A 15,211-nucleotide genomic window follows, 5' to 3' on the forward strand; every position below is an offset into this window, starting at 1 on the left:
AAAAAAAAAAAAAAAAAAAGCCTCTGATCACATTCTCCTGTCTACCTCACCAAAACCTGACTTTATGTCCAAATCCAGCAAAACACCTTATCAATAAATACATATATTCAAAGATTTATTTTTCTTTCTTTTTTAAAGATATATATATATTGTCACTGTCTTCAGGCACAGCAGAAGAGGGCATCAGATCCTGTTACAGATGGTTGTGAGCCACCATGTGGTTGCTGGGAATTGAACTCATGACCTCAGGAAGAGCAGTCGGTGCTCTTAACCGCTGAGCCATCTCTCCAGCCCTTTATTTTTCTTTCATGTGTATGAATGTTTGCCTGCATGTACGTGTGTGTACCATGTATATTCCTGATGCTGGCATGGGCTAGGAGGCGGCACTAGATCCCCTGAAACTGCACTTACAGGTGGTTGTGAGCATCTTTTTATTTGTATTTTTATTTTTGGGGGGGGGGCTTTTTCAGGACAGGATCTTTCTGTGTAACAGAGCCCTGGCTGTTCTAGACTCACTTTGTAGATCAGGCTGGCCTTAAACTCGCAGAAATCTGCCTGTTTCTGCCTCCCAAGTGCTGGAATCAAAGGCATATGCTACCACACCTGGCTGGTTGTGAGCATCTTTAAAGCCCATAGTACTTCTTGCTAAAATCTTCTATCTCAGGGCTACAGATAAAGCTTAATGCAGAAGACATTTGGAATGTGGGTGACACCTGGATTCAGCCTCCAGCATCTCGACCCCCAAACAAACCAACCCTGCCTGCCTCAGTGGTCTGCTCAGTGACGTGGGTCACTGTTGCGTCCTGTGGGTGTTGTCGTGACTCCCTTGCACACAGGGCCATGGCTTACACAACAGGATGTCTCAGATTATTTAATGTGCACTAGGATTCCCCTGACGTCTTGCTTGGGAGAACAACCTGAGCAGGTCAGGGGAAGGGCCTATGACTGCATCCGACTCCTTCAGGGATGGTTCCCGCTCAGCGCTCCCTGGTGCTCCCTTAGAAGCCTTACGGTGGCCCATGTTTCTCTACTTGCTGCGCCTTTCCTTTCTGGAAAGTGTTGTTGGGATAATAAAGAGCTTGTGATGGCCAGGCAGTATATAGAGCGTTAGGTTAAAGCCTGGGTTTTGAGCCACTCATAATGAAAAGCTAATATTCTGTCTATCCACCATCTGTCTGTCTGTCTGTCTGTCTATCCATTTGCCATATATTATCTGTCTATTTACTATATATCAATCATTTGTCTATCATCTATCTACTGCCTATTATCTACTATCTATCAATATCTATCAATCTTCTTTCTACTATCTATCAATCATGTATTGATCTATCTATCTATCTATCATCTATCTATCTATCTATCTATCTATTCTATCTTTTTAAATATATTTATTTTATGTACGTGAATACACTGTCACTCTCTTCAGACACACCAGAAGAGGATATTGGATCCCATTACAGATGGTTGTGAGGCACCATGTGGTTGCTGGGAATTGAACTCAGGACCTTTGGAAGAACAGATCATGCTCTTAACTGCTAAGCTATCTCTTCAACCCTTTCTATCTTATCTGTCAATCATTTTGTTTTGGAGACAAGGTCTCATGTAGCCCAGGCCAGCCTTAAATTTTACTATATGGCTGAGAATGCCTGTGAACTCATGATCCACCTGCCTTCATCTTCAGTACTAGGATACAGGATGTATCATGTTCCTGTAAGCAACTCTAATGCAACCCACAGAATAATAAGAAACCAAAAACCATAAAAAGAAAAACAAACAAAATACACATGCACATACAAACATACACACAGTCTTTAATTATTTACCACATAACTTGAATTTCCTTTTAAGCCATGTCTTAGTTAGGGTTTCTATTGCTGTGAAGAGATACCATGACCACAACAACCTTTTTGAGGAAAGGTCTTTTTAATTGAGGCTGGCTTACAGTTTCAGAGTCCATTATCATCATGGCAGGACATGGTGGTGTGCAGGCAGACATGGTGCTAGAGAAGGAGCTGAGAGTTCTACATCTTGATCCAAAGGCAGCAGGAGACTGAGTTATACTGGGCATAGCCTGAGCATAGGCGATCTCAAAGCCCGCCCCCATAGTGACACACTTCCTCCAATAAGGCCACACCTCCTAATAGTACCACTCCCTATGGACCTTTGGGGAGCAATTACATTCAAATTACCACAAACATCTCTCTGTCTCTTTATCTCTGTCTCTGTCTCTGTCTCTCTCTCTCTTAATACATAGTCTCACTGTGTAGAGTTAGCTGTCCTGGAACTCACTCTGTGGACCAGGCTGGTCTCTAACTCACAGAGATCTACCCGCCTCTGCCTCCCACATGCTGGGATTAAAGATGTGCACTGCTATACCTCGTCTAAGCATTCGACTTTTGATGCTGATAAGCTGCTATGTTAAGTTAGATCTGTGTTTTCAGACTCTCAATGACTATTTTTTTTTCTATTTAAGACATTGGATGAAGACACTCATCAGCACATTGCGAGGGAAATGAACCTCTCCGAAACCGCTTTCATCCGAAAACTGCAACCAACTGACGACTTCACACAAGGTAAATATACATTTAAAGTTTCTGTTTTACATTTATTTGTGTGTGTGTATGTGTGTGTGCATGTGTGTGTGTATGTGTGTGTATGTGTGTGTGCATGTGTGTGTGTATGTGTGTGTGTATATGTGTGTATGTGTGTGTGTATGTTGTGTGTATGTGTGTATGTGTGTGTATGTGTGTGTATGTGTGTGTATGTGTGTATGTGTGTGTGTATGTGTGTGTATATGTGTGTATGTGTGTGTATATGTGTGTATGTGTGTGTGTATGTGTGTGTGTATGTGTGTATGTTGTGTGTGTATGTGTGTGTTTATGTGTGTGTGTATGTTGAGTGTGTTTATCTATGCACATGCCACAGTGTGTGAGTGAAGTAGAAGGACAGCTTGTAGGAGTTGGGGCTTTTCTTCCGCCATGTTGGATCCCGGGGCTCAAACTCCTTGAGACCTTTCCCAGGAGGGAGCAGAATCTCTACCTCATGCTCCCCCCTCTAAGGAAGGTATTTCCTGTTAGTCACACTAATGATTTAGGGGAGAGGATGCTGAAGTGTTTCTAACCTGACCGTGTGGGTTTGATCTTGCTCTTCTTTGATCTTTCCTCCTCCTAAGGTTCCCGTTTTGGGCTGAGGTGGTTTACCCCAGAGACTGAGTTCCCCCTGTGTGGCCACGCCACCCTGGCTTCTGCGGCTGTGCTGTTTCACAAAAGAAGTAAGGTGGACTTTGCTTATTTGTTTCTTTATTGTTGTTTGTTTTGTGATAGAGTCTCACTGGGCTGAGGCTGGCATTGAGTTTCCTGTGTAGGTGACGGTGGCCTTGAAATCCTGGCTCCTACAAGCATTACAATTCTAGCATACACCACTATGACTTATTAATGTGAATTTCTTTTAAAAACTTAATTTCTTTACATGTGGCAGAGGGATTTGCATGGCCAGAATGGACTTGGCATATAGTGTAACATCTGGAAAAAAGCATGCTGTTCTCCACATAGTGTTCTACTGATCTTGTTGGGATCCAGGTGTCACACCCCACAAACCACTCGAACTCTGATCTCAGCCAGCCAGGCATAGTTTATTGCGCATTCATCCCAGGACTGATCGATCGGCCAAAGGCTGTAAAACTGATTTAGCTGGGGCTGGAGAGATGGCTCAGCGGTTAAGAGCACTGACTGCTCTACCAGAGGTCCTGAGTTCAATTCCCAGCAACCACATGGTGGCTCACAATCATCTGTAATGGGATCTGATGCCCTCTTCTGGTCTGTCTGAGGATAGCAACAGTGTACTCATATACATAAAATAAATCTTAAAAAAAAAAAAAAAAAAACCCAAAAACTGATTTAGCTGATTATGACCTCAAGCCAGGATCCTACAGACCTAGTTTTTTTTTTTTTTTTTTTTGGTTTTTCGAGACAGGGTTTCTCTGCATAGTCCTGGCTGTCCTGGAACTCACTCTGTAGACCAGGCTGGCCTCGAACTCAGAAATCCGCCTGTCTCTGCCTCCCAAGTGCTGGGATTAAAGGCGTGCGCCACCACCGCCCGGCCTCCTACAGAGCTTTTAAGCCTGAATTCTACAAATATCTCTGCCAATTTATTTCACCAATCAGGATTTAGGGATAGGGGATTTCCTTAGGGACATGTCTTTGTTGTATATTTATCCTGTCCTTGTTGGTTCGGGTAATCAACTATGGCTGAGGACTTGCCTTGCTTAAGATTCATGTCCCAACAGGATGTCAGTTGTCCACGTAGATGTTTGTTTCTGCCAAGTAGGATGTCAGCTCCCAGGGAGGTCTTGGGAACTTAAATTTTACTACTCAAAATGGAAGTCCATTCCAAATGGCTTCTTCTCTTGGTATCTCTCTTATGTTGGGGTCCATCCCGGGCAGCTTATCATACACAGGTGCAGGAAGTACTGGCGGGTGGTTGGTTTGGGTCCAAGCTTATTGTGGCTAAATATACAAAGCAGGTTTAAGTGACTTCTATTGTACCTGGCTTCCAAGAACACCAAAGCACAGAGCATAACAGACTATGCAATCAACTCGGGCATGACAGTTTCCTAGTAACAACACATGAGAACGTTTCCTTGTAACATTAGTAACAACAGCTCACAATGGCTGGCTAGACAGGCAGGCTCAGCTACCTAGGCTTTAGTAGATCTTAAAGTCATACTTTTTTTTTTTTGAGATTGGGTCTCCTATTCCAGGTTGACCTTGAACCCCTTATACACCTTGAACTTCTGCTCTTAGTGCCTTCACACCCAAGTCTTGAAATTACAGGCTTTCAGAAACACACGCCTTTTATGCAGTGCTGGGGATCGAACCCCCAGCTCCGTGCATGTTAGACAAGCACTCTACCAACTGAGCCACATCCCCCACCTTTTCTAAAAAACAGGTTCTTCCTACCTAACTCTGTTTGGCCTGGAACTTGGTACTTGGGCCTTGGGACTAGGACTTTCAGTCTTCCGATCTCTGTCTCCTGGTGCTTAAATTATAGCTGCGAGCCACCACACCCAGCTCCTCAAACAGCAACTAGAAACAATTACTTTGGGGGCAGGAATTATTGTTGAAGGCTGGACTGATCCAAGGCTCTCCCTGAGGCTCTGATATGTGGAGCCTCTGTTTTATGGAAAGCAGCTCCTTCTGTAAATCCTGGAATATGGTTGGCAGAGCTGGTAATAGCCTGGAGGTGGTAAGGGCCTTGGGGGAGCTGTGGCTTCGGATCCCAGGGACCCAACTCTTCCCGCTGGGCTGCAGTTGTCAATCCCGAGGCTACTGTGCGCTCTGTCTGGGATGCTCTGGAGATAACCCATGTTCACCTTGTACAACACTGACTGTTTAGCTCCCTGATGACTTCATCCCATCGTCTGACAAGTTCTGACTTTATCCCATCCCCCCTCCCCCGAAATAATATATAAGGTGGTGGCCATGGTGGCATGGTCCATGGTTTTAAGAGCTTGCACAAGCAACACTGAAATTAGAGAGGAAGCAATAACCCTGGCCTGGATGCTGGCCCCTGGCCCTTTGTAAGGATGGGGTGTTAGAATGTAGCCACTGCTCAGACCACAGTATGGTACAGAAGTCTTTCCCTCCCAAGACACTGACAGGCACCCTACTGAGACACTGTTCCTAAGTAGCAGACTTCCAGTGTCAGGAGCTCTCACCTAGGGGAGTGGTTTTATACCAAGTGAGGTCTTGATGGCCATACATCCTGTCCCATACCCTTTGCCTGGCGCCTTCCTGGGAAGGCTTGTGCTATGAAACCACCCCAAAACTCAGAAAGGAGGAGACCCCCCCCACACACTTCTGCTATGTTGACACTGAGTTTCTCTCTTCGGAACCTCACCATGTCTTTGGTGCTGGAGCCTTAACTCTGCTCAGGACACACCCTGTTGTCTGTCTGTCTGCTTGCAGTGTTAACAATTCTTTTAATCAACTCCTAACTCCCAAACAATCTGTCTTAGCGCCCCTCTTAAAAACTCCCATGTGAGACCTTTCACCGGTGATCCAGTTAACTGTGCCTCTTTCCCCAAAACAGTACAACTAGCCAAGGACCAAGTATTGGGGGGACGTCTTACTTTCCGGTCATAAAATCTGATCATGATCAGAAAAGGATTTTGTGTGTGAGGGTACAGAAGGAGATTGAGGACAAGTTTAGGTTGGTGAAATTGTCCCAAATTCCCAGTTGTTCAGGAGGCTGAGAAGAGAGGATTAAAACTTCACAGACTTCCTGGGCCACAGCGAGGACTCAAGGCTAGCCCACTGGTCAGAGAGACACTAGTCAAAGGTAAAAGTGCTAGGAGAACTGGGGGATATCTTAGTGGGAGGTACTTGCATGTGTGACCCTCTGGGTTCATTCCACAGTAACACACACACACACACACACACAGACACACGCAGACACACACACTATATATTATATGACCATTATACAACAGACAAACAGCAATGAACCCCCAGAAAACACAATCACACTTACTTTCCTGATTACTGACTCTCCTCTGTCCAGAGAACACGAACAGCACCCTGACCTTTGTCACTCTGAGCGGGGAACTAAAGGCCAGAAGAGCAGAAGATGGGATTGTCCTGGACTTTCCTCTCTACCCAACCTTCGCCCAGGTTAGCTCCTCATCACTCTCACAGAATGATGACATGTGCAGTAATGTCACAGACCGCGTTTAGTCCCCACCTCTCCTGTTCAGCAATGACTTTATCTCTGTTCCCCTTCTAGGACGTCCATGAAGTGGAAGACTTGATAAAGGTTTGTGAAAGAAATTTGCTTGAGCCGGTGTGATGTGGTGTGGTTGTTTGTGTTTGGAAGCTCAGGTGTGACATGATCCCATAAAATAGCCCCGCCCAGTGGTCGCCCTGCTGTGGAAGCCTAGGCGATTCCAGGTCAGAATGTAGTATTGTGTTTATTTAGTAAGGTTGATCGCTTTCATTGGGTTGTTTGTAATCTTTCTTTCCTCACTGTGTAGCCCAGGCTAGCCTTGACCTTGCCTCTTTTTGCCTCTCAAGTTCTAGGATTACAAGTTATACAATTATACCTGACTCGCCGGGCAATGGTGGCGCACGCCTTTAATTCCAGGACTTGGGAGGCAGAGGCAGGCAGATTTCTGAGTTCGAGGCCAGCCTGGTCTACAGAGTGAGTTCTAGGACAGCCAGGGCTACACAGAGAAACCCTGTCTCGAAACAAACAAACAAACAAACAAAAAACAAAAAAACAAAAAAAACCCCAACAACAACAAAAAACAACCAAACAAACAAAAAGCAGAAAAACAATTATACCTGACTCATTTAACTATGAGCAACATAATCTCCATGGTGGGGCAGAAGTAAGATAGTTTGGGCTGTGGTGGGGGTGGGAGGTAAGAAGGAGGAGGTGAGGAAGATATCAGGCATCCTTGGTCCCTTTGGACCATGAAGTGTTGAATTTCCAATCAATAAGATAGTGTGCTTGCTGAGCAGAGCATGGTAAGCCATTTGTTAATTACAGGCCCAGCCCTGGGTCTTGGCATACGGAGCAGATCTGTTGTGTCCCAGCTGTGGGTTCGCATGCAGCTATTCCATTGACTTTTCCCACCTCACTGAGGTGAGCGAGAGGCTTCCACCTTGAAAGACAATTGACACATGGGTTCAGACTTGATTCTAGAGTGACTCAGACTTGAGAGAGGCAGACAGAAATCAAAAGAGGGGGGAAAGAGGGGAGGGAGGGGGATTAGGGAGGGAAGGAGGGGAGAATAGGGAGTGGGGGGAGCTGGGGTCCTGTGGACCTGACCGATGGAGCTGTGTTGGGACACCTTCTGAGCACTGGTGAACAGGGCCTTCTTCAGGACATGCCCCCCTGAATGGCCCTTCTGTTGGCCAGGAAGCTAGCTGTGTTTAAGCCATATCTTGTGTCCTGGAACTGAAGGAGCCTCACAGGACCTGGGGACAATGGGGTACCTGGTTTACAACACATACTGGATAAGAGATTGTCCCTCATACGTGGGGACACGAAGGGACTGAAGCACACCTCTGAGGAGGTGTGTTGCTGTTGTTGAGGATATCACTGTGTAGCCCTGGTTGGCCTCGACCTCACTATATATACAATATAGGCCTTGAGTTCACAAAGCGCCTCCTGCCTCTGCTTCCCACGTGCTGGTGTCAAATGAGGGCACCCAGCTCTCTTGTTCTGTGATTTGTTTTGAGGCGGAATCTCAGGCATCCCAGCCTGGCTTCACGTTTTCTACTAGCTGAGGCTGACCCCCAACCCCTGACCTCTCTGCCTTTCTCTTATCACTATGCCCAGTTAATGTGGTGCTGGGGATTGACCCAGGGCTTCTGGCATGCTAGAAAAAGATCCAACTGAGGAACTGAGGAAGAGCTGGCCCCTTTAAGGAGTTTTGGTTTGCTTCACAGGCAGCCATAGGTGACACTATAGTCCAGGACATCCGGTACTCACCAGATACCAAAAACCTCCTGGTCCGGCTCAGCGATTCTTATGACAGGTAAACACATTTAACCATTTTCTTTTTTTTCTTTCTTTATGTTTTTTTTTTTTTTTTTTTTTTTTTTTTTTTGAGGCAGGGTTTCTCTGTGTAGCCCTGGCTGTCCTGGAACTCACTCTGTAGACCAGGCTGGCCTCAAACTCAGAAATCCACCTGCCTCTGCCTCCCAAGTGCTGGGATTAAAAGCGTGCGCCACCACCACCGGGCCACATTTAACCATTTTCACACCAGCGCCCAGACTTCCAAATCTGCTTTGGTCAGGCTGTGCTGTCTCCAAGCACAGCTCACCTTCCTCTTTCTTCTTCTCTGTAGCTCAGGCTGGCCTGGAACTCACTCTGTAGATCAGGCTGGCCTCAAACTCTCAAAGGTACACCTGCCTCTGCCACCAGAGGTGCTAGGGATTAGTGGCATCCCCCACTGCCATGCTTGGCCCAACCACACTCTTTCCCGAGGGTAAATGTCAGGGCAGGCTCTCCCTCCCCTCTGCTCAGCCATCTGGGCTCAGTCCAGCCTCTTCCCCAGTGTGTGTGTGGGTGGTGTGGAGATGCTCATTCCTAACCCATCCTTTTGTGCTCAAGGTCCTTTCTAGAGAGCCTAAAGGTGAACACAGAGCCTCTGCCTGGAATAGAGAAGACAGGGAAGGTGAGAGGCCTCATCCTCACCCTCAAAGGAGAGTCTGGGGGGCAGACAGCCCCGTATGACTTCTACTCCAGATACTTTGCGCCGTGGGTTGGTGTGGCTGAAGACCCTGTCACAGGTACTCTTCCCTTGAAGTTACTTGTGGTCAGAGTCTGGGCTGGGTATAACCGGGTGCTTGTAGTCTTACTCAAAGAATTGAAATAAATGCAAAACAGTGAGGGAGGTTTCTTTAAAGCAATAGTACAGATCAGGAAAGGGCACAGTGTCAAGATAGTGAGCTATATGAGTAAATACACTGAGGGGGCCAATTATTTTTTGGAATATGTATGAATATGTATGTCTGCCTTTCTGTCTGTGCTCTTGCATGTGCAGTACCTACCAGCAGCCAGTAGAGAGCGCTGTGACACTTGCCGCTGGAGTGTCCAGGGGTTGTGAGCTGTAATCAGTGTGGGTGCTAGGACCGGAACTCAGTCTTCCATAAGAACACTAAATGCTCTTAACTGTTGAGCCATTTCTCCAGTCCCTAACATCATCTTTTATGGGGTTCAGGAAAAAGAGGAGTTTGGTTTCTAAGAACGTAATTTGGGGAGATTTTCTGTTTTGCTTGGCAGGTATATGGGTTATGTAAGCCCTTTCTTCCTGAGCACACGGCTTGCAATAGTGCATCTGATTTTAATCATATACACACCCAATTATGTATAGGCATAAGATGGTAAATAAGGGATACTCCCTAAAAATTCACTTTTCGGACAGTTTGCCTTATTGTACATGTGCCCAAAACTAGTCTAGGTTGGACTGGCTCATTGACCATGGCGTGGTTCTCAGATTGTGCTCCAGGATTTATTTGGATAGAAATAGGATGTTATCAAGGGAGTCTTAAGGGGCATAGTTTATTTAACTTATTCCCATTGTTTATAGCAGATACACCTGCAGCTCTGAGGAGCTGGGGGTTGGGGAGGTTCCCAATCTGTTAATAGATTGCTAGGTACATTGTTCAGAGAGAGGTGTGTGCATAGCTCAGGCCAAGTGGAGTCCTAGGCTGCTAAGTTATTCCCTATGCTCTCTGCTCACTGAGACAAGGGGAAGGGCTACAAAGTACCCTTCGAGGGACCTTCACTAACAATGTGCCTAGATCCCTGAGCCAACCTTTGCAGACCTTGTGCTATCCTAAAGCAGAGGGGAGGCACCAAAGATGGGGAGAAATGGGTGCCTCCTATTTTCATTCTCCTTGAGGACAGTGGTCTAGGTAGCCAAGGGTGGGGTGCTCGATGGAGGGGCCTGCCAGGGAAGCAGGGTCAGGGTTGAAACGAGACGGGCAGAGGCTCCAGATGCCAAGAGCCAGGATTGCTCACTGAGTCCTTAGTGAGGAACAAAACATAGGAGTCCAAAGCTCAGCACACAAGCACAGCTGAAGACTCGGGAGCTTCTCCCTATATGAGAGGATTCTGGGTAGTGCATGTGCATGCATGAGCATAGCCTACCCCCCCCACACCTGCTTCTGATCCATCTGCCTCTACCTCCCGTGTGCTGGGATTCTTCATTTTCACATGCAATCTCTGATCTAGTTCTAGTTCTAGGTTAAATTACATTAAAAACAAAACTAGATAACCCAAACAACAACAACAACAAACTCAAGAAAATCTAGTTAGTAGAGGTCCTGAGTGCCATATTGGATCCCAGTACTGCAGAAACCAAAACACAAGTAAATAAAAAAAACTCCTCCAGTTAAAAAGAATGTGCTTTGGGTCTCCAAAGCCCTGGACGGTTGCCTGTTATCTCAGTTTCCTCTTTTCCTGCCATTTACACAGCAGGAGGATGGACTCATGTTCCCTGAAAGATGTAGACACCTTCCCGTGAAGGCCTTGTTTTGACAACGAGCTGGCGGACTAGCGTTGAAACCCACTGTCCTGCCTGGCATGGTGGTACACATGACAAGGTAGCAGCACTTGGGAGGCTATGGCACAAGGAAAAGAAGTTCAAGATTAGCCTCAGCTAGTTGCAGGATAGCCTGGACTACCTGAGACTATCTCAAAAGAGAAAACACAAAGAAACAAACAAAAAATAATCCTGTCGTCAGCGCAGGTTCAGAGAGAGCGAGACAGATTTGACAGGTCCTTAGGAAAAGCTCATTCAGAGGCCTCACTCCCTTACCTCACTCCACACTGTGCTGTGGCCGCCTTGACGTCGGATCTAAGGTTTCGTCAAACTGGGTGACTGGTTGTAACTGTGGCTACATTTAGAGACATCACACCTGCTCTCAGAGCTTCTCACTTCTTTCAGGGTCCACCCACACTCTTCTTGGCCCCTACTGGTCTGAGGAGCTGGGGAAGAAGAAAATGCGAGGTAAGAAAGCTCTTTCCTGCCCGTTCTTTCCTCTCTGAGTGCTCGGGCAAATATGATGCCACAGAGTCATGGCGTTCCCCCGCCCCCGTATCGTCTTCTTGAGACAGAGCCCTGCTGTGGACTTCAGGTTGGCTAGAGCGTGTCTCTGCCTCCTGATGGCCCAGCCTCCCAGGAGAGACATAAGATTCAGGCGCACAGGAAAGGAGCTCCAGCTGGAGGAAGCCACATTAGTTCACCATCAGAGTAGGGCTCTGATCCCCAGGGACGCTATCTCACCGAAAGGGGGGAGGACTAAGTCTCTGTGGCCTTGACTGGGAGAACAGGTGTTTATTCTCTGTGCTCCGTGAGTCTGAAGACCAGGGAGCGTGGAGCTTCCGGATGGCTGAGGCTGTGCCTCTCTTGTGCACCCGGCCTTACGGTTGCTTTAGCTTACTTCAAAAAACCAAACTCCCTCTGACTTTTCGGAGCTGAGAAGAGGCAACGGGTGGTAGAGGTGAGGGTGGGGGAGGTGGGTGTGAAAGAGGTGGGGGTGGTGGAAGAGGTGAGTGAAGGGATGCGGTGGGGGGGGATGGTGGGGGTGGGCGAGGACCCCCTCTCTACATCTTAGACTTGCCTTCTCCACCTTCATCTCTTCACACATCCTTGAGTCTTCCTGGAGGAAACTTTAGGTGGCGTACTGGAGTGAGTTAGCTGCGGCCCAAGAAGGAAAGGGTCCGGCAGTGTGTGCGCAACTGTGTGTGGACCGCTGGGGCTGCAGGAGAATGGGGTGGAGGTGGGAGGGGCCATGGACCCGTGGAGGGGTTTATCCTGAAAACCGGCTTGGGAGGAGTCCTGGGTTTGTTACAGTCAATCCTGCACTGGGTGGTAAATCCCAGGGGAAATGCTCTTGATTGGCACCAGGTTGTGTTCTCTTTAGCCTTTCAGTGTTCCCGCCGAGGAGGGGAGCTGGACATTTCCCTGCGACCTGATGGGCGAGTTGACATGAAGGGAGGCGCTGCTATTGTCTTGGAGGGCACGCTGACCGCTTAGAGATGCTTATGCTGGGCTTGCGGCCGGCCGCTGCTCTACACGGTGTCTTCTCTGTAGCAAGAACCCAACCCAACCCAACCAAACAGCAAATGCACAGAGCTTGTGGTTCAGTCCTCTTGTGAAGAACAGACAAGGGAAGACATCTGATGGAGGTGCGGCAGTGTCTCCAGAATCCTTTCCTGATGGCGGTCTCTGGCCCCTGCCTGTGTGTGCATCTTCAGTGCCCACAGCAGACACGGAGGCTGCCCCTTCTTTTGATTATGACTGCCAATCAAAGTGAGAGATGCATTGATAAGCAATGAGAAGAAGTTTAGGTGTGGGGGGCCTTATAGAAGATTTACTCTCTGAGACAGGGTTTCTCTGTGTAGCCCTGGTTGTCCTGGAACTCTGTGGACCAGGCTGCCCTCTAACTCACAGAGATCTCCCTGCCTCTGCCTCTAGGGTGTTGGATTAAAGAAAGGCATGTTCCACTATTAAATGAATGGTTTCTGATATATTTTACAAGTGTGTGTGTAATTTTAATTTAAAGACAGAGTCTTACTGTCTAGCCCTGGCTGGGAAGAAACTCTTTATGTTGACGAGGCTAACCTCCAACTTGACACCTGCCTAACTCTGCCTCTCGAGCGCTAGGTTAATGGTATGCACCATCATGCCCAGACTCACAGTCTTTTAATAAACCCAATAACTCTGTGGAAGTGCAGACCTGATACCAGGAGAGTAGACTGTTCCAGAGGCTTCACTATGGGTGTGTGGAATTGGATTCACGGGACTGTGAAGGCAGCAAAGGGAGTCAGCTCATGTGGAAAGATTCAGAGGAAGCTTAGTGTTTAGGAAACAAATCCTTTGTCTTTTGAACTCATGTAGACGCAACAATCAGGACAACCCCAGGAAATCACAACAGTATGTGTGTTATTTGGTGATGTGATGATAAAAACACACACTAAGAGTGTACGGGCCGAAATCTTTCCCTCCTCTGTGGCTTAGAATGGCAATGCCCGAGTCTTCTCTTGTCAAATAAAGTGTGATTTAACTGAACTTTGAATTTGGAGGAATCTATGTTTCTGACTCCCCGTGGATGCCTTTGGAGGAGGCTTTCCTCCTCCAGTTAGCAAGATAGCCCTGAACCTGATGTAACAGCATGTGCCTGGACTCTCGGCACTTGGGAGGGAGGGGCAGGAGGACCAGGAGTTTAAGGCTAGCTTCAACGGGGCAAGTTATCAGCTAGCCTGAGCTACTTGAGACCCAGTCTCAACAAACAAACAAAAGCTGAGGCAGAGCTTAAAACATCTCTTAAAAACAGTAGGAGTTCAGGGGCTGGGAGGGGCTACACCGTGTTCTAAAACACATGCTAAGTCACTGAGATGAAACCTTCACACACACACACACACACACACACACACACGCACACACTCAAACACGAACACACCATACATACCTGTAATTTCAGAAGACTATTTAACTGACATTTCAGAAGCTTGCAGCTGTAACTCCTGACTATTGGGGTTCATGTATTTTCCCTCTCAGGGACCATTTAATAAAAGCTGATGGATGGAATCAATAAAGCCAAAGTTCAGTCCGGCACCAAACATAGTTTTCTTTGAGATGGCGGTATCCCTGTTGCAGGATATTTGAACCTGTTTCTAGTTAGGGTGTGGCTCAGACTCAGCACACACCTGTAATCCCTCTGTCTGGAATTCAGACGTGCCTTTCGTACACACATTTAATTCCAAACAATGAAGGCAACCTTTGCAGAAGGAAGCACCCCTGTTTGAAGGTGATGCCCATTTGAATGACAGAAAAAGTGACGAATCAGAGAAACTTTTGACAGAAGAGGATTGCCCAACACTCAAGAGGAGAGGAAAAGCTCTCAAGAGAAGCTACGTAAGGGAGAGACAAACAGTACAGGAGGAAGAGAGTACACTCCAGGAATACAGTGGAGTTAGTGGGGAGCAGCCAAGAGATGAGAAAGAGGCAGTTTTACTGGGAGAGTTTTACAGAGACAGACTGAAGAGAGCACAAGCTAGACACAAGTAAAGACAGAACGAGCAAGAGAATGAGAAGAAGCCAGAAGATTAAAACAGAGTTAGTTTGACACCAAAAGGAGAAAAAAAAAAATCAGAGACTTGAGAAAGAAGTCAGACTGAATCAGTCAGGTGGGAGAGGAGTTTGAGCCAGAACAGCTGAGTGGAACCAGCCAGCTAGAATTCAGGAAGAACAAGAAAAGTGTGAACTTATTCAGAAGCAAGTCTCAGAGGGTGAAAACATTCTAGGCCTAGATTACATTGTACGGAGGCTAGAAGCTTCCAGGACTAGGCCTAGGTTAGCAGACGTGGGCAGTAAGCCTCAGAGATGACAATTACAACAGGTGAATAAAAGTTACTTTTACATGTCCCGAGGCTGGCCTTGAACTCATGGCTGCTCTCCTGTTGCAGTCTCCAGACTCCTGTGCCACTAGCCTGGCTCACAAGCGTCCATATTGTGCTTGTGAGACCACGGCCGGGTATGGGGACAGAAGCCTGTAATTCCAGCTTTTCAGGAGGCTGAGGGAAGAGGACTGCAGGCTGGGGGCTTGTGTAGGTTCCACAGAGAGGACAAGGTCAACAAGGTCAACGTGGCGAGATCCCGGTCCCACATAACAGGTAAACAAGATTAGCTAGA

At 47.2% G+C, this 15,211-nt stretch overlaps 1 protein-coding gene across 1 annotated transcript in view; it reads left to right on the top strand.

The window, feature by feature from the left end:
* LOC114628871 (phenazine biosynthesis-like domain-containing protein 2) overlaps positions 1 to 13,595 on the top strand; it is a 21,835-nt gene extending 8,240 nt beyond the window's left edge. Inside the window, exons 2-9 of the mRNA XM_028776838.1 lie at positions 2,474 to 2,573; positions 3,173 to 3,271; positions 6,562 to 6,671; positions 6,784 to 6,813; positions 8,454 to 8,542; positions 9,121 to 9,299; positions 11,462 to 11,524; positions 12,441 to 13,595. Of these exons, the coding sequence (XP_028632671.1) occupies positions 2,474 to 2,573; positions 3,173 to 3,271; positions 6,562 to 6,671; positions 6,784 to 6,813; positions 8,454 to 8,542; positions 9,121 to 9,299; positions 11,462 to 11,524; positions 12,441 to 12,553 (783 nt within the window). The 3' untranslated portion in view covers positions 12,554 to 13,595. The remainder of the gene's footprint in view (positions 1 to 2,473; positions 2,574 to 3,172; positions 3,272 to 6,561; positions 6,672 to 6,783; positions 6,814 to 8,453; positions 8,543 to 9,120; positions 9,300 to 11,461; positions 11,525 to 12,440) is intronic.
* The last annotated feature ends 1,616 nt before the right edge of the window (positions 13,596 to 15,211 follow it).

The sequence above is a fragment of the Grammomys surdaster genome, unplaced genomic scaffold (genome assembly GCF_004785775.1).
Source record: "Grammomys surdaster isolate TR1022 unplaced genomic scaffold, NIH_TR_1.0 273, whole genome shotgun sequence".
Taxonomy (NCBI): domain Eukaryota; kingdom Metazoa; phylum Chordata; class Mammalia; order Rodentia; family Muridae; genus Grammomys; species Grammomys surdaster.